The sequence below is a fragment of the Aquarana catesbeiana genome, linkage group LG02 (assembly GCF_042186555.1).
Source record: "Aquarana catesbeiana isolate 2022-GZ linkage group LG02, ASM4218655v1, whole genome shotgun sequence".
Classification (NCBI taxonomy): domain Eukaryota; kingdom Metazoa; phylum Chordata; class Amphibia; order Anura; family Ranidae; genus Aquarana; species Aquarana catesbeiana.
The window spans coordinates 456,978,499-457,001,520 of NC_133325.1; the positions used below are offsets into that span (position 1 = coordinate 456,978,499).

General features: G+C 41.9%; 1 protein-coding gene across 1 annotated transcript in view; it reads left to right on the forward strand.

The window, feature by feature from the left end:
* Nucleotides 1-23,022, forward strand: part of NME7 (NME/NM23 family member 7) — a 251,231-nt gene that overhangs the window by 206,778 nt on the left and 21,431 nt on the right. Inside the window, exon 11 of the mRNA XM_073615633.1 lies at nucleotides 15,775-15,882. Within this exon, the coding sequence (XP_073471734.1) occupies nucleotides 15,775-15,882 (108 nt within the window). The remainder of the gene's footprint in view (nucleotides 1-15,774; nucleotides 15,883-23,022) is intronic.

A 23,022-nucleotide genomic window follows, 5' to 3' on the forward strand; every position in this document is an offset into this window, starting at 1 on the left:
TCAGACGGATTTTGTGGTCGGAATGTCCGATCAATGTCCGACCGTGTGTACAGGGCATAAGACAGGAAATGTGTTACTGGGTGGATCACCAAGTGAAATAAAAGAAAAAAACAAACAAAAAAACCCAAATGCAGCCAGCACAACTAAGGATTTATTTTACCAATCCTTGGATGTGTTGGCTGCATTTGTTTTCTTTTTTTTTCACTTGGTGATATATTAAATATTAAACTTTTGTTTTAAGTTTAATAATGCTTAAAGTGGTTGTAAACCTCAAACATGAAATATAAACAAAGCATATCTCTCTATAGTGGGTTCTTGTCTCAATCCAGAGCATTAAGTGTCATTTCTCTCTGCTGCCTCATTTCTTTGCTTTCTGCACTTTTGAAAAGTTTTCCTGACCCCAAAAGAAAAGAGTAACAGGGGAGGGAGCTCCAGTACACAGCTTGTGATTGACAGCCTCAGCTCTGTTCCTTCCCTTCCCTTTCCTTCCCTTCCCTTTCCTTCCCTTCCCTCCAATCAGCTCTCACAGAGTGTAACTTTAGCTCTTCGCCCCTGCTTTCTGAACACTCAGACAAGCTGTATAAATTCTGGAATTTGAACGGATGTACAGGAAATATGGCAACAGATAAACAGGTACAACTTATGTAGGAGGATTTTTTTTATCTCTGTGTATTACCTGAGGCCAGTCATTACACTGGGTGTATATATAAGGGTTAATAACCACTTTACAGTAGAACTGCAGATTTTAAAATGTTGACCATTACCTTTGAAATAACCTTATTGTGATAAAGCGTGAAGAAAATGTTAGTGGCTTGGTTTACATTATGAGGAAAGAGAGAATATAGTTTTCCGGTAACTAAGGGTGGATTGAATCACAAGTAACATGAGCACGGCCAGGGCTACAGGATGAACAAAAAAAAACTGAGAATATTGTATTAAATGCCTGACCTCTATAAGGGAGAGTAATCTGAAGCCATGACTGAGTCATGTGGGAGTCAGCGAGTCTTATAGATGCTTCCTATATCATGGGACTGTTTAGTAGACTTATTTTAATACTCCTTTTGTTTTGTGCCTTTTCCTGGCACACTGGTTCAAGTTTACCGCAGGCATTAGAATGCAGTCAGCAGTGAATGCACAGTCTAATTATAGAACACTTTTTATATTTTTATTTTTTATGAATGACTGTTAAAATAATTTGCATGCCTATATTTTCTAAGCATATATGGTCATGTAAATCTAAATCCAAACTGGATGACATTTAGCCCAACTCTGGGTGATTATATAATATCCCTTGCAGTGGGGCTGTGCCAGCATTGCAAGGGTAATTGCTTGTTTTGATCTAGACCCTCCAGACTTTTTAGGGCAGAACATTTCAAGACTTTCTAAACAAAGGGCCATTTTATTGTTCTTCATACCTTCGGGGGACTAAAAAATGGCCATTGGGAGTGGAAAATGTCTTGGCATTAGTGGAAGTAAACAATGCCCCATTTTTGGTGTCAGTGAGAGGACCTGTGCCCCATCTCTGTGTCATTGGGATAAATTGGCATTAGTGGGAGTAAACAATGTCATTGACAGGAATTGTGCCCCATCTTTGGTGTCATTTCGAGAAAATGTGCCCCATCTTTGGTGTCAATGGGAGGAATTTTGCCCCATCGTTAGTGTCAGTGGATAAAATAGTGCTTCAAGGGCCAAATAAAAGCAGGCAAAGGGCCGCAATTTGGAGACCACTGGTCTAGGGAAACAAAAAAAGAAGAAGCCTCACGCTCCAGCTGTCTAGACTCTTGACATCATCAAGACCAATGCAGCTCCATCATTGGACGTGATGATGCCTAGGGACAATCCACCAGTCCACCGTCGGAATGTGGGGAGCACCAGCTGCTGAGAGAATGGAGGATCATGTAAGTAAAGCTGTTTCCCCTCTCCACAAGACAAAGCAAGCTAATAAACCTTTCAGTGCACTGCATAGGATCATTTTAAATGTTACCAACATTGGATTTTAAGAACCAAGTATCAAAAACAATTGCCGTATTTTGTTTCCTTAAAAAGTACTGGTTTTACCTTCTTTTTCCTGCCATTTTCATAAGATGGTCAGCACTGGTAACTTTCCAAATTTTTCTCAACACAGCTTTCCTTTAGCAAACCGGAAAGTTGTCCAGCCCATAATAGACCACCCAAAACAGATGTTTTTACCTTTTGTACAATTGTTCAAACTATTGCTAGCCTTTTGTCCCCATCTGTTGCAGCTTTGCAGTAGCTAGAAGGTTGCAGATTATCCAGTCTAGACATACTGATGGTAATCCTGTGTGTCTGTATTGCCAAAACTTCCAAGTTGAGAATGAGAGACATACTGAAAAGGAAAAACTCATGCACAGTATGACGCAGCAAAAAAGGGTGTGGCCTAAAGGAACATGGTTGAATACAGTCGGAGCCTACCCAAAATACACAGCGCACCCTATATGCTGCAGTCTATGGATCCACAGTATGTGTCATGGTGCCCCTTTAGTGGGGGTGACATTGGTGCTCAGTGGGGAGGAGGGGTGACATTGGTACTCAGTGGGGGCAAAGGAAGGACACTGGTGCTTAGTGGAAGGAAAGAACGGGCAATGGTGCTCAGTGGGGAAAAAACTTGGATATTGGTGCTCTGGAAGGGTAAAAAAGAGGGAACAGTGGTAATTAGTGTTGGGGAATTGGTTTTATATGGATATGTTATTTTCGCAGGCCATTCTATGGCCTGTGCAACTGCCTCACTGTGCCTGTTCACGAGAAGTGTGCAGCAATTGTCACTCCACTTGTCAGTGCAGACAAGGTCTTGATCCACTGGATCCCTTGATTTTGTGGAAATCCCAAAACATGGACTTAATCCAGGATGGTTGGGATATATGCATTCCCCAACAGGAACTGGAAAACTCTGTTTCCAATTGGGATTAGATATATCAGAAGCTTGTTCAAGCATGATGTAGACAGAGCAGTACTGTTTATGAAGCTGACTTTACACAAAGTTGTATGGGTTTTTTTTTTAATGAATTATTGTGTTATATTTATTTTCAATAAAGTTGTTGTAAACCCTTACATATAGTCAGTGAAGTGACTGGCCCCAGGTGCAACACAGAGATTAAACAAATCCTCCTACATAAGTTGTAACTCTTTTTCTGCAGTCTTCTCTACAACCGTTCAAAGACCAGAATTTATAAAGCTTATCTGAGATGTCAGAAAAAAGGGGGCGGTGAGCTGAAATTACACTCTGTGGAGTTCAGCAAGAAGAGCTGAGGCTGTCAATCTGCTGGAGCTCCTTCCCCTGTCACCTTTTTTTCTCTTGGTGTCAGGAAAACTTGCTAGAAGTGACTCATGCTGATAGCAGATGAACAGAGCAGCAGAGAGAAATTACATTTAGTTCTTATAATTGAGACAAGTATACACTATAGAGGGATATGCTTTGCTCATATTTCACGTTTGAGGTTTACAACCACTTTAAGAAGCTCTAAGCTACAACATAAAAAACACAAACCAACCAGCCAGAGTAAAAATCAGGTATGCAGGGTGTACCTCATTGTGCTGGCTCAGTGCATTATTGTGAACTGCTGTACTTGCAATAAGTGGAACAAAGATCAACGTTCCACACACAGAAAGAGCGCTGCTCCAGGAAAATCACACCTTATAACCAAATATTTATTATTAAAAGTAGAAAAGATCCTGGTTGTACCAAACCACATAAATAAATGATACCACACAGCGAATATAATTAAGTTGTATTTGTCGCAGTGGCTGCTTTCAATTACCCAGGCCATTGTAGTGAATCAAATCAAAAGCATTGACCTTTTCATTAGGTGCCAGCTCTCACTACCACTCAACATCACTTAAAAATACATATCAGTAGTTTTCAGCACTAAGATCTTTATGCCCCGCACACACAGTCGGATTTCCCGACAGAAAATGTTCGATGGGAGCATGTTGTCGGAAATTCCGACCGTGTGTAGGCTCCATCGGACATTTTCCGTCGGAATTTCCGACAAACAAAATCCGTTCTCGTAAATTTCGATCCTGTGTACACAATTCCGACGCACAAAGTTCCACGCATGCTCGGAATCGAGCAGAAAAGCCGCACTTATAATTGAACTTAATTTTTTTGCGCTCGTCGTACGTGTTGTACGTCACCGCGTTCTTGACTTTCGGAATTTCCGACAAGATTTGTGTGACCATGTGTATGCAAGACAAGTTTGAGCCAACATCCGTCAAAAAAAAAACATGGATTTTGTTGTTGGAATGTGCGATCGTGTGTACGCGGCATTAGAGTGTGAGACAGGATTATTAGTCTTTACGCTGATGCTTCTGGTGTGCAATATGGTTGGTCGTTTTAGGGGACACTGTTGTCACCCAAGCAGGAAGTGCAAGACAATCTCCAACAGAGACCCAGGCAGCAACAAAACAACCTGCTGCGGCTCTACTTTAGTATTTCCATACTCTGTAAAAATTAAAAAAGAAAAAGTGTGCTTTTTTTTTTAATACTGCCTGCTTCCCTCTTTAGGGTTTTTCCTCACTTCCTGTGCTGATTACATATTGTTACTAGAACAGGAAACAGGGAAATCTCCATAATGGGGCCTTGCAGAGAATTAAAAATTCACAAGGGTGCTTCCCCACTCAAAAAGTTTGGCTGTGGATACACTTTAACTGCAAACTTTATTTTCATTGGTGGCTTTACTTCATTTTTTTTTTTTATCCTGCTATATTATTTTTCTGTGTAAGGAGTTCTACTGCTGTATCAGATTTTCCTTATAAGCTGTCTGTGTTACCAATATATTACCTGATTGCTAACACTCAGATCTTTATCATAGCGGACAATTTATTTTTTATTTTTTTGCACACAGTGGAAGCCATTGTTTAAGTTATAAATACAATTTAGGGTATTTCTTGTCAAGCTTTAGGCAGGCCATATAGAGTAGAAAAATGAACAATCAATAGAACGAAACTCAAAATTTCCATTTGATTTAACATGTGATAGTCCCATAGTTGTTTTGAAAGTTTGCAGTGAAATTACACTATTTTCCAAATCGTTTTCAATTCAGGCACATCTTTATTTTTAGCGATTTCTTGCACATTTCATTTTTTTTTTCTCGAACAAGTCCCCTATTAACGATTAGAAAATGAATTGTTCTGAAAATAAGTTATAATATGTTCATTCAGCTTCAATGGTGGCATGAACATTGCTTGTCACAACAGGTACACTAATTATGCGAAAATCAAATGATTTATCTACCTGCATTTTCGTTCGTTTTTCTACTCATCTATGGCCTTCTTTACCTGATCCTAGCCCCATTTCCCCCATTGTCTTTTTATCTGTCTCATTTTCTTTGTTCTTAGTGATATCTGCAAATCTAAAAGCACACATACCCTGATTTCCTTTGTACCTGTAAATACACAAACATTGATTCCGCTCTTTACTCCCATTTCCTCCAAAACAAAATAATCCCTTTGTTTCTTTTGAATGCATGAGTGGCTTTTGTTCTGAGATAATCTCCTGTAAATTACAGTATACTCTGTACATGAAAGTATGGGAACATTCTAGAATGTATGTTAATAGATGTGAATTAATGTGTGGATTGCGCTAACTCCTAAAAAAATTAAAAAATTAAGACCACACCACTTCTAATAGCCAAAAAATATAAATCTATTATCTATTTTAGTGTGAATTTTTTATAACATTTTTTATATGTTAGTAGATGGTGGTAAAAAAGCTTCAGCTAAAATGACCTAGAACAGAGCAGTAGTTTTGGAAGTTTTATGGTATGGGGACCACTGTAAAGCAAGTCACCAGTGCTATGCAATAGCTGCAGCTTTCCTCAAGTCTAAATGTCTTAATTTTTTTAAAACATGATCAAATATTAATAAACACTAAATTGTATCTACGCTCTCAGGCAGAAAAAAACGTACTCTTTCTATAAATTACATCTAATGCCAGAGGTTTAATTTTTTTCATTATTGTTGTTATTATTTTAGATATAAGGGTTAAACCGCAGTTTTTTTTTTTTTTTGCCCCAGGGCCATTACCCTTTAATTATCTTACTGTCCTGTAGACTCAACAGGAAGTGAGAGAATATCTTTCTAATGTGAGGGAAATCTCCTTTTAGAAAGTTGTCACATGAACAAATGTCCCCATTTGGAGATTTCCTCTCTGTACTTGTTCCTGTGACAACACAAAATTTAAGATTTACTTTTATTCCCAGAGACCTTGGTGATTAAAACAATTAACGCGGTAGTATAAAAAAAGAAAAAGTGCCCCTGCAGGTTAGTTTTTATAAAGTGCTAATATGCATGCATACTAGTACATTATGACATATTTATCTGTAAAGTTTATCCCTCCAGCAGCACACTGTCACCAGCTTTCATCTTCACCTAGTCTTCCTTCCCAGTTTCTGGCCGTTTGAATGGCACATGCACACAGGAGTCAAGGGCACTTGAGTGTGCCATTCATTCAGAGCGCCGTGCGCATGCGCCGGTGACGCCACTAAATGCTACAGATGTGAATATCTCCTAAACGGTGCACGTTTAGGAGATATTCAAGTAAGCCTTATTATAAGCTTACCTGTAGGTACAAGTGATAAAGAAGACTTTGCTGCCATTTTAAATAGAGGTTGTTGACATACCAGGGACACAGACAGCCAAAGAAGCCTGACAGCGGGTTCAACCTGCACCTAGCTCTCAACCTTACTCTGGGAAGAGGGGGTAGGATGAGAACATTTTCTATTATATTTCACAGTTTCCATCATGTCTTTTCTCAGGAGGACCTATATCACCATCAGTCTACACTTAGACTCGATTCACACAGGGGCAACTTTGGATCCGACTTCAAGTTGCCCCAAGTCGCCCCTAGTTGCCTCAAGTCATGCTACATGAAAAAATCAATGTAAGTGAATGGATCCTCTTAATGCACACTACTGTAGTTGCTCCAACGTCAGAAAAGGTTCCTGTACTCGCCTCCAAGTCGGATCCCCGTTTATAGTGAGGCAACTTTACAGGAAAAAGAAAAGAATTTACCCAGGAAGAGTGACCGCGATATTCCAGTGCCCTTTCCCCATGAGCGACAAGCAATGCTGACATGTGTTTGGTATGAATCATGAGGGGGAACTCCACGCCAAATTTTAAATAAAAAACCGGCATGGGTTCCCCTCCAAGAGCATACCAGGCCCTTAGGTCTGGTATGGATTTTAAGAAAAAATGGAGTGGGGGTCCCCACAAAATCCATACCAGACCCTTATCTGAGCATGCAGCCCGGCCAGTCAGGAAAGGGGGTGGGGACGAGCGAGCGCCCCCCCCCCTCCTGAACCGTACCAGGCCACATACCCTCAACATGGGGAGGTGGGTGCTTTGGGGAAGGGGGGCGCCCTGCGGCCCCCCCACCCCAAAGCACCTTGTCCCCATGTTGATGAGGACAAGGGCCTCTTCCCGACAACCCTGGCCATTGGTTGTCGGGGTGTGCGGTGGGGGGGCTCATCAGAATCCAGGAGCCCCCTTTAATAAGGGGGCCCCCAGATCCCAGCCCCCCACCCTATTTGAGTATGGGGTACATCACCTGGGGGGAAAAAGTGTCAATAAAAAAACACACTACACAGGTTTTTAAAGTAATTTATTAGGCAGCTCGGGGGGGTCTTCTTCTGACTTTGGGGGTCTCTTCCGACTTCTCCACTCTCTCCGGCCTCTTCTACCGGTGTCCAGTTCTTCTCCCGCTCTCCGGTTCTTCTGCCGGGCTCCTCCGCTATCCTCTGCTTTTTTGCCGCTCTTTTGCCAGTGGTGGCCCGGTCTTCTCCATCGTCTTCTCCCCTCTTCTCTTCCGATGTTGACACAACGCTCTCTCCCGCTGTAATGTCGTATACACGGTGCGCAACGACTTATATAGGCATGGGGCATGGTCAAAGGGTGATGTCACCCGGTCACCCCGCCCCTATGACGTCACAGTCCCATCAGCAACAACTTTGTGTTGGTCTATCACACAAAATCCCAATAAAATACATTTACATTTTTGGTTGTAACATGACAAAATGTGGAAAATTGCAAGGGGTATGAATACTTTCAAGGCACTGTAGGCCTTTAAACTATAATATAATCTCTATATATGTATAAACGGTTTTGTCTGCCTTTTTCCCCCTGTCATCACAGACCCAGGCCGTGTAAATACTGTCTTGATTATATTCAACAATCTACAGCAGTGGTTGTCAATATATAAGGTGTAGGGGGCCTCCACTGTGGCCCCTTAAAAGCTTGAAAGGGTCAAAGACTGCACATACTAGGGGAGATGATCAAACAGTTGGAGACTGAATATCTGCTGCACATCAGGACCAATTGTTTATAGTTCCGACCTGTTACGTCTGACTGTTTGAGATTGCTGTCATTACAACCCCTTTGTAAATCAATGCTCCCACTCCCACTATTGTGGTCTACAAAGGGCGATCTAGCAAGCACCAAAGGGTAACCTATGCCCTTTAGGCCAAATTGCATTGACTAGACTGCATCAGCTCTAGTTTCTTAGATATGGCTGAATTTATTTAATTTTTTAGTCAGTTTTTGAAAAGATCTTGCATGTAAACTTGTTCTTCTGTTACCTAGTTTGTGTTATTGCATACAAGTTAGCAGATATAGTGAGAGTGTTCACGCCAACTGTAATTTTACATTGGAAACATTGGATTCTAAAGTATGAGTTATTAACTGTATTCTAGTTATGATCGTATATGAGGTGTGGGTATATTGCCACTCATATTGTTTCACTTTTGCAGATCGAGCACCGTAGAGGTTATGGCTACATCACAACGGTGCTGCCTGAATCATCTAAACGTATTTTGCTATATTTATATCCTGATTTTTGAAAGCCGACCAGAGTGAGGAGTGGTATATAGCATTTATGCTGTATCTCAAAAACTAGAGCTGATAGGGAAAAGCTTTTGGAATCAGCAGGTCAGATATACCCAGGAACAGGTCTAACATTTGAGGCACCAAAATGTGCGTTGGCCTGTATTATGTGTACATAGTTTTTGGTATGCCTGAATATGTTAAAGAAGCTCATATGTTTTACAAATACAGTAATTTTGTAGAGAAAAAGGGACCTTCAGTTATTCTTTTTGTGGCAGCCTTCTTCAGTAGGCCTGGGAGCCACTGTAGCATTGTTCGGTGAATTTATTAGCTTGTCCAGTACTGAACTGTGAGTATCAGCTACCGAGGCCTGTCCTGAACATGACATTTCCCAGAACATAAAGTCCAGGACATTATGATTGGAAGGAGACTTGCAATGCTGGGCGTCTTAAGACCTTGTGAACAGACAAACAATTTCCTTTAGGGCTTGTTTGCATACTTTATTTCTTAATAGATCTTACAACATTGAAGCGGAAAGTGCCACTCCCACTGATTCTTCTGTGCACCGTTTGTGTCCTGGTACACTTATATATAATTGTCAAGTGAAATGTTTCGGATGAGAATACAGGCCTCCTTTTTTTTTTTTTCTCTCCGTAATGTAGATTGAAGCTTAACATGATACAGATGGTTCACAACAAAAGGCTGAATGTAAATGAGGGAGCTAGAAAGAGTGTCTGTCTTTTCTCACAAAAATGGGAATGTGTAACAATTGCACAACTTTAGTGAGCTAAGCCTGAACATACATAAAGAATTTTTTTTATAAAGAATTATCTGTTTGAAGGAGCTTCTGTCTTCAAATGTCATAGCTTGTTGGCTTTGAAAACCTTGTAAACTCCTACGGATGGTAACCACTTTCATTGAATATGGTCAACAGCATGCTAGGCCATATAAATGATAAATAGTTTGTCTTTCACCAACTGACCCAACAGAGTTTTGGTCAGGCCCTGAGTAGGCCACTCATGTTTCCTGTTCTGTCTGACACCTATCAGACAGGAAGTAAGAGAAATGTCCCAATAGGGATATAGCAATAAAATGTTGTCAGAGACTAATGCTTTGGTGTTCTGTTCAAAACAAAAAAATTGTGCCCAGAAACCCCACTGCAGATCGCCAGTGACCGAAGATGGTGCCATGCTGCTACACAGATGTGTTTAAAACAGGGGCTGACTTTTTTTTTTGCCAAAATTTTTATTAGGGAAAATGATAATGGTGCAATACAATGCAAATAAAATACAACGATTGGATGGAAAACAGTGAAAATTTCCTACATTCAATGACAATACAAGTCCACGCTTGAAGATACCCTATCTTAACAGATACCCTATCCTAACAGATACAATCACCCTCGTTCTGAAAAGTTGTTAAAAGAGAAGTGTTGGGTATAAAAATGATAAAATCTTTATACTCACCTAGATAGATGCAGCATTGATGCAATGCTGCATCTGCCCCCATCCCCCGGCACTAAGCGATCAAACACCGCTGATTGCTTAGTTCTTCCCTCCGCTCTGAGCAGAAAGCCATTACTGTCAGTCAGCGGCTCGCTCACTGGAGTGCTGGGCTGGGAAGGTCCAGGCATCTGGTTGGATCCCGACTGTAAAGTTGGGATCTTTCCTCAGCCTGGACAAGCTGAGTGACATCAGCCGACAGTGAGCTTTAGCCCACTGAGGGCTGAAAATGGGTCACAGGAAAGCAGAATGAACTGTACTCCTGTAATCCATAGGAGAAGTAGGGTCAAAAAAGCTTTGGCCCTACTTCTCTATGTTTCCAATAGCCTGCAGGTGGGAAAGCAGGGAAAGTATCCCTTATACCAGAAAGGCTAAATGTCACAGAATGGCACATGCATATTGTCTGTAATGAAGAGCTGCGGGTATAACGCTCAAACTCTAGTGTAAAATAATCACAGTTACTGTTTTAAAGTCCTTGAGTGAACCTGAGAAGAGGAAAGATAAAGATGGGAATATTTGGGGACCAATGTTTTTTCCAAGTTAACAATGATTTTCAATTAGCCCAAACATTGTATTGTTTAATTTACAGATTTAATTATTATTATTATACAGGATTTATATAGCACCAACAGTTTACACAGCACTTTACAACATAAGGGTGGATGGTACAATTACAATACAATTTAATTACAATGCAATTTAATACAGTAGGAATCAGAGGGCCCTGCTCGTTTGAGCTTACAATCTAAGAGGGAGGGTCGAGCAATACAAAAGGTAATAACTGTGGGGGATGAGCTGATGGAGAAAAAAAAGTACAGTTGTTAGGTGGAAGCCGAATAGGCTCCTCAGAAGAGAAGGGTTTTCAGTGACCGTCTAAATTGGACAAAGTAACAGATTGGGGTAGGGGATTCCAGAGGATGAGAGAAGTCCTGGAGGTGAGCAACAGTCAATAAATGGAGGGATTGGCAGACTGGGGGAGCAGACACTGAGCGGTTGGTAAGGTGTATGAGTCTGGCAGCAGCATTCATGATGGACTGAATAGGACATAGCCTGTGTAAAGGTAAGCCAATAAGGAGGAAGTTGCAGTCGTCGAGGCGAGAGATGACCAGGGAGTGAACAAGGAGATTTGCAGCATTGTTGGTTAGGAAGGGGCGTATTTTGGAGATGTTGCGGAGGTTGAGGTGGCAAGCTTTGGACATTGATTGGATGTGGGCCGAAAGAACAGTTCAGGGTCCAGGATTACTGCTAGCACCTTGGCATGCAGGGACGGTTTAATAGTTGAGCTGTTGATCTCGACAGAGAAGTCAAAGGAATAGGCATGTGGGGGGAGGAAATATAAGCTCTGTTTTGGATAGATTGAGTTTGAGGAAGTGGTGTGACATCCAGTCTGATAAGTCTATTAGTAAATTAGTGATGTGTATGGATACTGATGGAGTGAGTTGAGGGGTAGAGAGATAGATTTGGGTGTCATCAGGTAGAAATGGTATTGGAAGCCAAGGGAGGCTATTAACTGACTCAGGTAGGAAGTGCAGATCAATAATAGGAGAGGTCCAAGAACAGTACCCTGGGGAACCCGACAGAAAAAGGAAGAAGAATTGTAAGTGAAGCTGAAGGTGCGGTAGGATAAATAGGATGAGAACCAGCAAAGAGTGCAGTCACAAAGGCCAAAGGAGTAGAGTCTTTTGAGAAGGAGGGCGTGGTCCATCGTGTCAAAGATAGCAGAAAAGTCCAGGAGTAGGAGTACAGAGTACAGGAGTACTAGGCCTTAGCTTCCATTGGCTAAGGCCATTAGTAGATTGTTTGTAAGTTTTAGGAGAGCAGTTTCTGTGGATTGTTGAGGGCAAAAATCAGACTGAAGGGGATCAAGAAGGTTGTTCTCAGCGAGATGATCGCTCAGTCGGTTGTAGACCAGACGTTCAAGGAGTTTTGAGGAAAAGGGGAGCAAGGAGATAAGGGTGTAGGTTGTTAAGATTGGTGGGATCCAGTGAGCTTTTTTAATATGGGGGTGACTAGCGCATGATTTAGAGGGTTGGGGAAGATGGCAGAAGAGAGGGAGAGATTGAAAATGTGAGTTAGAGAGTATAGGATAGAGCCAGTGGGTGACTGCAGTATTTGCGAGGGTACAGGGTCCAGGAAGCAGGTGGTTAGGTGGGATTTAGAAAAAAGTTTAGTAGCCTCTTCTATGGTAGCGGGGTTGAATGAGGGAAGTAATGATTGTACCTGTGGACATAAAATGTTAGGTGGGGGAGGTATCTGCACAGAGGAGCTCTCCTTACGAATAGTATTAATCTTATTTTTTAAGTGATTGTCGATCTCCTCGGCAGTGCGTGAGTAAGTGAGTTGAGGCAGTGGAGGTCGAAATAGGGAGTTAAAGGTAGAGAAGATTTGGCAGGGGCTGGATGAGAAGGTGTTAATGAGCGTGATAAATCAGGTCTGTTTGGCAGCGTGGAGGCAGGAATTGTATTTTTGGAGTGCAGATGTATAGTGGCTGAAGTCTTTCTGAGACTTAATCTTACACCACAGGCACTCAAGAGTGCAGCTGCATTTTTTGAGACTTCTGGTGTCATCTGTTTGCCAGGGTTGTAGAGGTTGGGGTCTGATTCTGTGCATAGTGAGGGGGTGAGCTTGTCTAGGGAGGTTGATAGTGAACTGTTGTAGACAGAAGTGGCTAGATTGGGGCAGGACAGGGATGAGATTTTGTCATAGAGTTGGTCAGTAGCAGAGTAGAAAAAGGAAGGGTTGAGGTGGTGAAGGTTTATTTGAGTAACTGTTAGGTTGTTGGTGGGAGAGGAGGTGGAAGACAGGGAGAGAATGAAACTAATTAGGTTGTGATCAGAGAGAAGGAATTGATTGTTGGAGAGGTTGCATGGAGTACAGAGGTAGGAGAATAAAAGGTCAAGGGTGTTGGCATCAGAGTAAGTAGAAGCATGTATCCATTGCTTCAGGTCAAAAGAGCAATGGATACATGCTCTTTTGACCTTGAAAAGATTAGAAGTTGTAGGAGTATTAGAGCATTAACAGGGATGTTGACGTCACTGAGAATGATCGTGTAGATACGCAGTGAAGGCTCGCCCATAGGGAGCACGGGGGCGCCACCCCCCCCCCCCCCCCCCCCATAGCTACTATTCATTAAAAAAAAAAAAAAAATTCATAATGGCCCTTTAAGTGACGCACACAGATGTATGGGAAACACAACGTGCTGCAATCACTGAAAAAAATAAATACAAATAATGGCCCTTTAAGTGTGTGTGGGACACTGGACACACAGGGGAAGCATGACGTGTTTGCAATCAATTGTGAAGGAGGACTCTGATGGGGATGCCTAATGTAAAGGGGAACTCTGATTGGGATGCCTGATGTAAAGGAGAACTCTGATGGGGATGCCTGATGTAAAGGAGGACTCTGATGGGGATGTCTGATGTAAAGGGGGACTCTGATGATAGGAATGCCTGATGTAAAGGGGGACTCTGATGGAGATGCCTGATGTGAAGGGGGACTCTGATGGGGGTGCCTGATGTAAAGGGGGATTCTGATGATGGGGATGCCTGATGTAAAGGGGGACTCTGATGGTGGGGATGCCTGATGTAAAGGGGGACTCTGATGGGGATGCCTGATGTAAAGGGGGACTCTGATGGGGATGCCTGATGTAAAGAGGGACTCTGATAATGGGGATGCCTGATGTAAAGGAGGACTCTGATGATGGGGATGCCTGATGTAAAGGAGGACTCTGATGGGGATGCCTGATGTGAAGAGGGACTCTAAAGATGGGGATGCCTGATGTAAAGGGGGACTCTGATGATGGGGACACCTGATGTCAAGGGGGATTCTGATGGGGATGCCTGATGTAAAGGGGGACTCTGATGGGGATGCCTAATGTAAAGGGTGGACTCTGATGGGGACACCACTTGTAAAGGGTGACTCTGATTAGGACACCTGATGTAAAGGGGGGCACCTGCTGTAAGAGGGGACTCTGACAGGGACACTGATGAGGACACCGTATGTTAAGTGGTTTTATTTTCTTTTACTTGAAATGTGGATGTGATTGACCTACTGTGATGGGCACAGTGAAGCTGCATATGATGGGCACAGTTTATCTAGTAATAATGATACATTATCACCTGATAAATGGCCATTTACAGTCCTGCATTGCTAACCATTTAATTTTTCAGCTTGCACCCCCCCCCCTTTAATAAAAAAAATTAGAGCGCTAGCCACCACTGGAGAAACATGAGAAAAATAGACTAATGCAATGTGCCTCAAATGAGAAGAGTGTCAGAGAGGGAGGTAGGTGAAGTACCTGATAGGTGCTGTGTGGGGCTACGAGGATTCCCACTCCACCTCTCTTCTGTCCACTGAGTCTGGGTGAGTGAGTCCACAGAAGGCCACCATGGGAGAGGGAAGCAGGAGAAGCAGTGTCAGATTTATGAAGCCAGGTTTCAGTAATGGCAAGTAGGTTAAAGGAGTTGCTGATAAAAGGTTGTAGAGGGAGGTGAGTTTGTTACAGACAGAGCAAACATTACAGAGGATGCAAGAAAAAGGGATGCTGGTTTTGGGGAGAAGAGGAATGGAAACTAAATTGTGTGACTTGTGGTTGCTGCCAGTGGGTATGGAGTGATGGGAGTGTTTGGTATAGTTAAATGTTGGAGGCCCAGGGTTTGGGGATGTATCACCAGAGGTTAAGAGAAGCAGAAGGACGAGAGAGGTAATATGGGAGTGTGATTTATATGAAAGGACATGCTCCAGCATATTGGAGGTTTTCTTAGCATATGGATGTAGCAGGAGTTGGTGAGTGCAGTAATAATTAGAGGACAGAAGGAAGGGTGATATACAGTATATAAGCTGTGGGGTGGAGAAGAGGGGTGAAGGAAAGATAGTTCAAGGAGAGAGGAAACAACTGTCAGAAGGAGTGGTAGAGAAAGCATGTTATAAAGAGGAAAGAGAGCTGAATAGAGAGACAAGGTCACCTGCAGCCTGTTTGATGCTTTTCAATGCAGTTTGCTATGTATTTTAACTATTATTATTAATATTACTATTATGAATAAATAAATTATTCTATTTTGACATTTTTGACATTAAAACATTTAAGGGGAATTTGTACAAGGCTCACTCTCTGCATGGAATTTGTATGTTGCAACTGTGTTAGGGCATGTTTCCTCCGGTGCTCTAATTTTCTCCCACACCTCAAAAGAATACTGTTTGATTATACAGTATATAAGGTCGGCTGTAGAGTGTGCATACATTATGCTTGTGAGAATGTGGTTTGGCATGGGATGGTAAATTTCAGTAGCAAGGACTAATGGTGATGGTTTTGTGTACACTATAAAAAACTGTGTAATGTTATCAGCTCTGTATATGTAAGGTAAATATATTTAAATGTGCTGGCTATGTAAATAAATATGCATACTATTTCTGTACTTACACATTTTTTATTTTGAAGGAAATAGCCCGTCATTTACGACCAAAGACCATTCGTGCTCATTTTGGGAAGAATAAAGTGAAAAATGCAGTTCACTGTACTGATCTTCCAGAAGATGCCGTTCTAGAGGTAATAATCTAATTTTCCCATTAAAAATTTAAATATTTTTCCCAGACAATGGGGGAGAGTGCTGATTGGAGTGTTCTGGCGGGGGGGCGTCCCTCTGTCAAAACACAACAGCTCAGCAAGGGGAGACCGCTGTACTAATGTCATCGTTAGATCGTTAGTACAGCGGCTCTGTCTGGGTTAAACAGAAAAAAAATAATAGTGTGTACCAGGCTTTAGTCTTACTTGGCTAGTAAATGGAGACAGATCTTACAAGATTTGAACAGAATAAGTGTATATGTGCTAATGTCCTGTACATACAATGAGTGAGCAATTGATCTGAATCTAGTAGTAACTGGTAGGCACTTGTATATATTTTTTTTTTTTTCAATCAGAAAAAAATTTTATTTTTTGACTTTCACGGTACATAATATATGACAGTCGATGTACTACAATAAGATAGCAATATGGAACATACATCTTTTAACGATACACTATCAGATGTTACAGGATATCCATGACTTTAGAAATGCATTTTATTAGTACAGTGTCATTTTAATAAAATTTAAATATATTTATATATATATATATATATATATATATATATATATATATATATATATATGAGGTAGAAGCAAAAATAAAAATAAATAAAAATAAACGTTTACTTAAACTTCCTCAGTACCTTAAGGGTATGTGGTATCAAAACACGAAAGTTGCCTCAACCCACCATTGTTTTCTACGTCCCTTGGAATTATACGTTTTGTCAGGTATTTGACGACCACAGTTCAGGTGCAGTTAGTGTCTTACATTTGCAGTAGCCTGTCTTTAATCAGCTGATGTGGTGCCAGACCCGGGACATCTAGCCAAGCCTGCCATAATGAATAGAACTTACGTGGAACATTTCTGTGTTGGTAAGTTAGTTTCTCCCTGATTAGTAATTTGTTGACCTGATCCACCCATTGTTTTCTAGTAGGCACTCTGGGAGTGATCCATAGTTGAGCGATTAGTTTACGTGCAACATATAACAGTCGTAGGACCGCCGTATGGGCCGAAGGGGTTAAAGCCTCCTCCTCCAGTGCTCCCAATAGACATACCACTGGTTCTCGTGGAATATTGATCATGTAGACCTGTGATATTACATCTAAAACTTCCTTCCAGTAGCGGAAAAGTTTGGGGCATCTCCATATCATGTGGATTAGGTCCCCGTGGGCACCTTCACATTTCGGACAGAGTGAGGTGTCTCTGATCCCCCATTTGTGCAGCCTGACCGGGATCCTGTATACCCTGTGCAACAGGTATAGATGCAATAGCTTTTGGGATGCGGAGACCGAGACTAAAGGAGCAGATGATAGGCACAAATTCCATGTTTCCCCGTCTATGTTCCCTATATCCTCCTCCCAGCCTTGCCAACAGGGAAGGCCGGAAGGGTCTTGTATGGCACTGAGGAGTATGTTATATGCTCTGGAAATCATTCCCCTCTTATTGTCTTCCAAGAAGATCCCCTGTATCAATGTGTGGTCAGTCAATTGTAATGGAGTACGTTGCGATTGTGTTTGTATCGCATGGTGTAACTGCAAATATTTGAAAAAGTTGGTGCGTGAAATATTAAATTCCGCTTGAATTTCCATAAAGGACTTGAGATTTGGTCCATTATATAGTTGAGACAGGTATCGGATTCCTAACAGTTCCCAGTTTCTAAATCCTTTTAATTTTAGTATTTCTTTATAATTAGTGTTACGCCATATTGGCGTGTGGCTTATGAATCCTCTGATCCCCACCATTTTTTTTTGTGTATGCCCATAATGTTTTTAGCATTCTCACCGTAGGGGCCTCAGGATCAAGATGCATGTATCCCGCCTCCATACACCCCGTCACACTCTCATCCTGCGTGGCTAACAGTCTGCGGATAGGGTCCGCTAGATCTGTCACTCCCCAGCCCCCCAGCTGTTGGAGCTGGGATGCTAGGTAATAGGCCTTAGAGTGAGGAACTGCCAAACCTCCCTCATCTTTTCTATACTGTAATGTCGTTAATCTAATCCTTGCTGTCTTTTTGCTCCAAATCAGTTCCCTAAATTGGGAGTCTATCCTGTCAAACCACTTTCGAGGGACCCATACCGGGGAGTTGTTAAATATATATAATAACTGCGGTACCCAAACCATTTTTATCAAATTAATTCTTCCTACTACTGAAAGCGGTAATTTACACAAGGATGTGCATTTTTCACGGAATTTGTAAAGTAGAGGAACTAAATTGAGATCTATGTATTGGGATGGGTTTGGGGATATCTGTATACCTAAGTAGCGAAAAGAGGGTACTATTTGTATCATCTCTGCTCCCTGTGGTAATGGTTCTGTTATGGAGTCTACCGGCATCAACACCGACTTATTCCAGTTAATGGAAAAGCCTGACAGGTTTCCAAATTCTTTGATAAGGGACCTGACGTTCTTTAATGTACCCTGTGTATCTCCCAGGTACAATAGGGTATCGTCTGCATACATTGATACTACATCTGTGCTTGTAATTTGTTTGAATCCTATTATGTTTGGATCCCCCCTTATCTTTGCTGCCAGAGGTTCCAGGGCCAAGGCAAACAGCAGGGGCGACAAAGGGCACCCCTGCCTAGTGCCCTGAAACGATGAAAAAGGTCCCGACAGCTCTCCATTAATTCTAATCCTAGCCGATGGTGCAGCGTATAACAGTTGAACCCATTTAATAAAGGTTGCCCCCAGCCCCATATGTTCGAGCACCTTCCACAGGTAAGGCCACTCGACACTGTCGAAGGCCTTAGCTGCGTCTAACGAAAATATTGCTCTATTGCCGGGGTTATCTACAGGAAGCTGTAGATTCAAAAAGAGCCTCCTAATATTTTGGGCCGTAGATCAGGTTGGTATGAACCCTGATTGAACTTGTATGTATTTTTAGTTTGTCTACTGTGCATGGTCATATGTACATATGAGCTCTTTGCTGATAGAGATGAAACAATATTTATGCATGGAAAGACTATTATCCACAGCCCTGGTGTTCATAAAAGTATACAGGGTATCAGGGTACACTACCCATTGGAGAGTATTGATGTCATTTTGTTTAATATTTTTTTCTGTGTTTTGGTTTTTTGTTTAACCACCTCAATACAGTGCATTTTAACCCCCCTTCCTGCCCAAGCCATTTTTCAGCTTTCAGCGCTGTCACACTTTGAATGACAATTGCGCAGTCATACAACACTGTACCCAAATGACATTTTTATTATTTTTTTCCCCACAAATAGAGCATTATTTTGGTGGTATTTGATCACCTCTGCGTTTTTTATTTTTTGCGCTATAAACAAAAGAAGAGGGACAAGTTTGAAAAAAAACACAATATTTTTTACTTTTTTTTATAATAAATATCCATTTTTTTTTTTTAAACAAATTTTTTCCTCAGTTTAGGCCGATACTTATATTTCTACATATTTATGGTAAAAAAATCGCAATAAGTGTATATTGATTGGTTTGCGCAAAAGTTATAGCGTCTACAAAATAGGGGATAGATTTATAGCATTTTTTTTTTTTTTTTACTAGTCATGTCGGCGATCTGCGATTTTTATTGTGACTGCGATATTGTGGTGGACACATCGGACGCTTTTGACACATTTTTGGGACCATTCACATTTATATAGCGATCCGTGCTATAAAAATGCACTGATTACTGTATAAATGTGACTAGCAGGGAAGGGGTTAACACTAGGGGGTGATCGAGGGGTTAAGTGTGTTCCTAGGGAATGTTTCTAACTGAAGGGGGAGGGCACTCACAAGGGGAAGAGACCGATCGGTGTTGCTCTGTACTGAGAACACAGATCGGTCATCTCTCCTCTCTAACAGGACGTGGATTTGTGTGTTTACACACACAGATCCACGTCCTGCCGTGTTACCGGGCAATCGCGTGTGCCCGGCGGACATCGCGGGCACGCGCATCGGGTGCCCAGTGACACGGCAGGTGCGTGCGCGCGCCCCCTGGTGTGTAGGGAAAGCGAGGGCGTCATATGACGCCCTCCCAGAACGAGAGCCGCGCCGCCTCACCGTCATATGACAGCAGGCGGGCGGCAAGCGGTTAATGTATATATGCATTGTGTAGACGTCATACGTCTTTTTACCCATTTGTATAGATTTACGTCTCATTATTAAAGATATTTATTTTTACATCAGAGTTGGTGGTCTTTCATCCCATTTAGGGGGTATTTCTACATGGTAGAGGTCTCCTTTTCTTCTGGTGTTCATAAAAGTATAACTGGAATACATACAACTTGGGGCTCCTATACTCAGGTTTTTGTTTGCACTTGAGTTTGTCTTCCTTATAAAAGTCAATATACATGAAAATATATCATAAGTGTAACTTAGTTCTGCTCAGAGGTTCTTTCCCATATAAAACACTTCTAGTAGAGTAATCCTATGCAGCATTCTATAGCTTGGATTTTTGGGAGCTAAGCCAGTTTTACAATGTGATGTTGTCATGCTAGCCTTGGTATCAGTTTGACTCTGTTAAGACTTGGATATTAAGGGTAGGTGTATGTTGTTTAGCACGAAATGATATGTTCAAGCCTCTTCACTTCTTCCACATATGAGGGAGAGATTGAAGACCTGATGACAAGCACAAGGAGACTGTTGAGGAAGCTGCTGCAGTAAGAAACTATAACAAGGGTCACCCTACACAGTCTTGCAGGCAATGACTGTCAGATGAGGCAAGATTGTTGGTGTCTGTGGATCACCCGACCCACACAATCCCCCTGGTCAGTCCCTTCTTGCAGACAGTTGTTCCTTTGCCCAGAAGCGCTGAATTAGTAGGTAATTTATATCATTCACCTCATGAGCAGATGTACAGTGGGGACGGAAAGTATTCAGACCCCTTAAATTTTTCACTCTTTGTTATATTTCAGCCATTTGCTAAAATCATTTAAGTTCATTTTCTTCCTCATTAATGTACACACAGCACCCCATATTGACAGAAAAACACAGAATTTTGACATTTTTGCAGATTTATTAAAAAAAGAAAAACGAAATATCACATGGTCCTAAGTATTCAGACCCTTTGCTCAGTATTTAGTAGAAGCACCCTTTTGATCTAATACAGCCATGAGTCTTTTTGGGAAAGATGCAACAAGTTTTTCACACCTGGATTTGGGGATCCTCTGCCATTCCTCCTTGCAGATCCTCTCCAGTTCTGTCAGGTTGGATGGTAAACGTTGGTGGACAGCCTTTTTTTAGGTCTCTCCAGAGATGCTCAGTTGGGTTTAAGTCAGGGCTCTGGCTGGGCCATTCAAGAACAGTCACAGAGTTGTTGTGAAGCCACTCCTTCGTTATTTTAGCTGTGTGCTTAGGGTCACTGTCTTGTTGGAAGGTAAACCTTCGGCCCATTCTGAGGTCCTGAGCACTCTGGAGAAGGTTTTTGTCCAGGATATCCCTGTACTTGGCCGCATTCATCTTTCCCTCGATTGCAACCAGTCGTCCTGTCCCTGCAGCTGAAAAACACCCCCACAGCATGATGCTGCCACCACCATGCTTCACTGTTGGGACTGTATTGGACAGGTGATGAGCAGTGCCTGGTTTTCTCCACACATACCGCTTAGAATTAAGGCCAAAAAGTTCTATCTTGGTCTCATCAGAGAATCTTATTTCTCACCATCTTGGAGTCCTTCTGGTGTTTTTTAGCAAACTCCATGCGGGCTTTCATGTGTCTTGCACTGAGGAGAGGCTTCCGTCGGGCCACTCTGCCATAAAGCCCCAACTGGTGGAGGGCTGCAGTGAAGGTTGACTTTCTACAACTTTCTTCCATCTCCCGACTGCATCTCTGGAGCTCAATCACAGTGATCTTTGGGTTCTTCTTTACTTCCCTCACCAAGGCTCTTCTCCCCCGATAGCTCAGTTTGGCCAGATGGCCAGCTCTAGGAAGGGTTCTGGTCATCCCAAACGTCTTCCATTTAGGGATTATGGAGGCCACTGTGCTCTTAGGAACCTTAAGTGCAGCAGAAATTTTTTGTAACCTTGGCCAGATCTGTGCCTTGCCACAATTCTGTCTCTGAGCTCTTCAGGCAGTTCCTTTGACCTCATGATTCTCATTTGCTCTGACATGCACTGTGAGCTGTAAGGTCTTATATAGACAGGTGTGTGGCTTTTCTAATCAAGTCCAATCAGTATAATCAAACACAGCTGGACTCAAATGAAGGTGTAGAACCATCTCAAGGATGATCAGAAGAAATGGACAGCACCTGAGTTAAATATATGAGTGTCACAGCAAAGGGTCTGAATATTTAGGACCATGTGATATTTCAGTTTTTCTTTTTTAATAAATCTGCAAAAATGTCAACAATTCTATGTTTTTCTGTCAATATGGGGTGCCGTGTGTACATTAATTAGGAAAAAAAATGAACTTAAATGATTTTAGCAAATGGCTGCAATATAACAAAGAGTGAAAAATTTAAGGGGGTCTGAATACTTTCCGTCCCCACAGAATCTTTTTTCCTTTTGTAAGACCTTCCTATTGAGGTCTTTTGAGGTGTATATGCAGTTAGCATGAGCATCTAGCTAAACCTGAAGTTTCCAGCTTCTCTCCACCTAGATAACCGATCTTCTTTCACTTCCTTGCTCTGTAGGGGTTAGGCAGTGACCTGCAGGCTACTTAAAGCGGGGTTCCACTCAAATTTTTAACTTAATCTTACCCCCTTCAGTTAATTGCATCGATGTTCAAATGCCGCACGAAATTTTTTTTTATTGCTGTAATTACCTTTATATTGTACTTTATTGTGGCACTTCCTGTCTCTCCTCCCATGGGAGTAGGCGTGTTTATTTCCTTTCCCTGGCGCTGCACTGTCTCCTGGGAGCTTAGTGTCAGGCTTCCCAAGATTCAGTACGGAAACAATGATCATGCGTGTGAACAAGCTGTGAATGAACAGCATTCACCGCATCCAGGAAATCAATGCTTGTGGGCTTCACATGCCCACAAGCAAGATGGAAACAGCCAGCATCACATTTTTTAAGTTATTCTTCAGTACGAAAACAGACAGAGGCGGAAATATTACACCCAAACTGTGAGTATTATTTTGGGATTAGCAAAGTGTCTTAATGACCTAAAAAAAAAAAAAAAAAAAAAAAAGATTGGTCGCCGAACTCCCGCTTTAATAGCCACCAAAG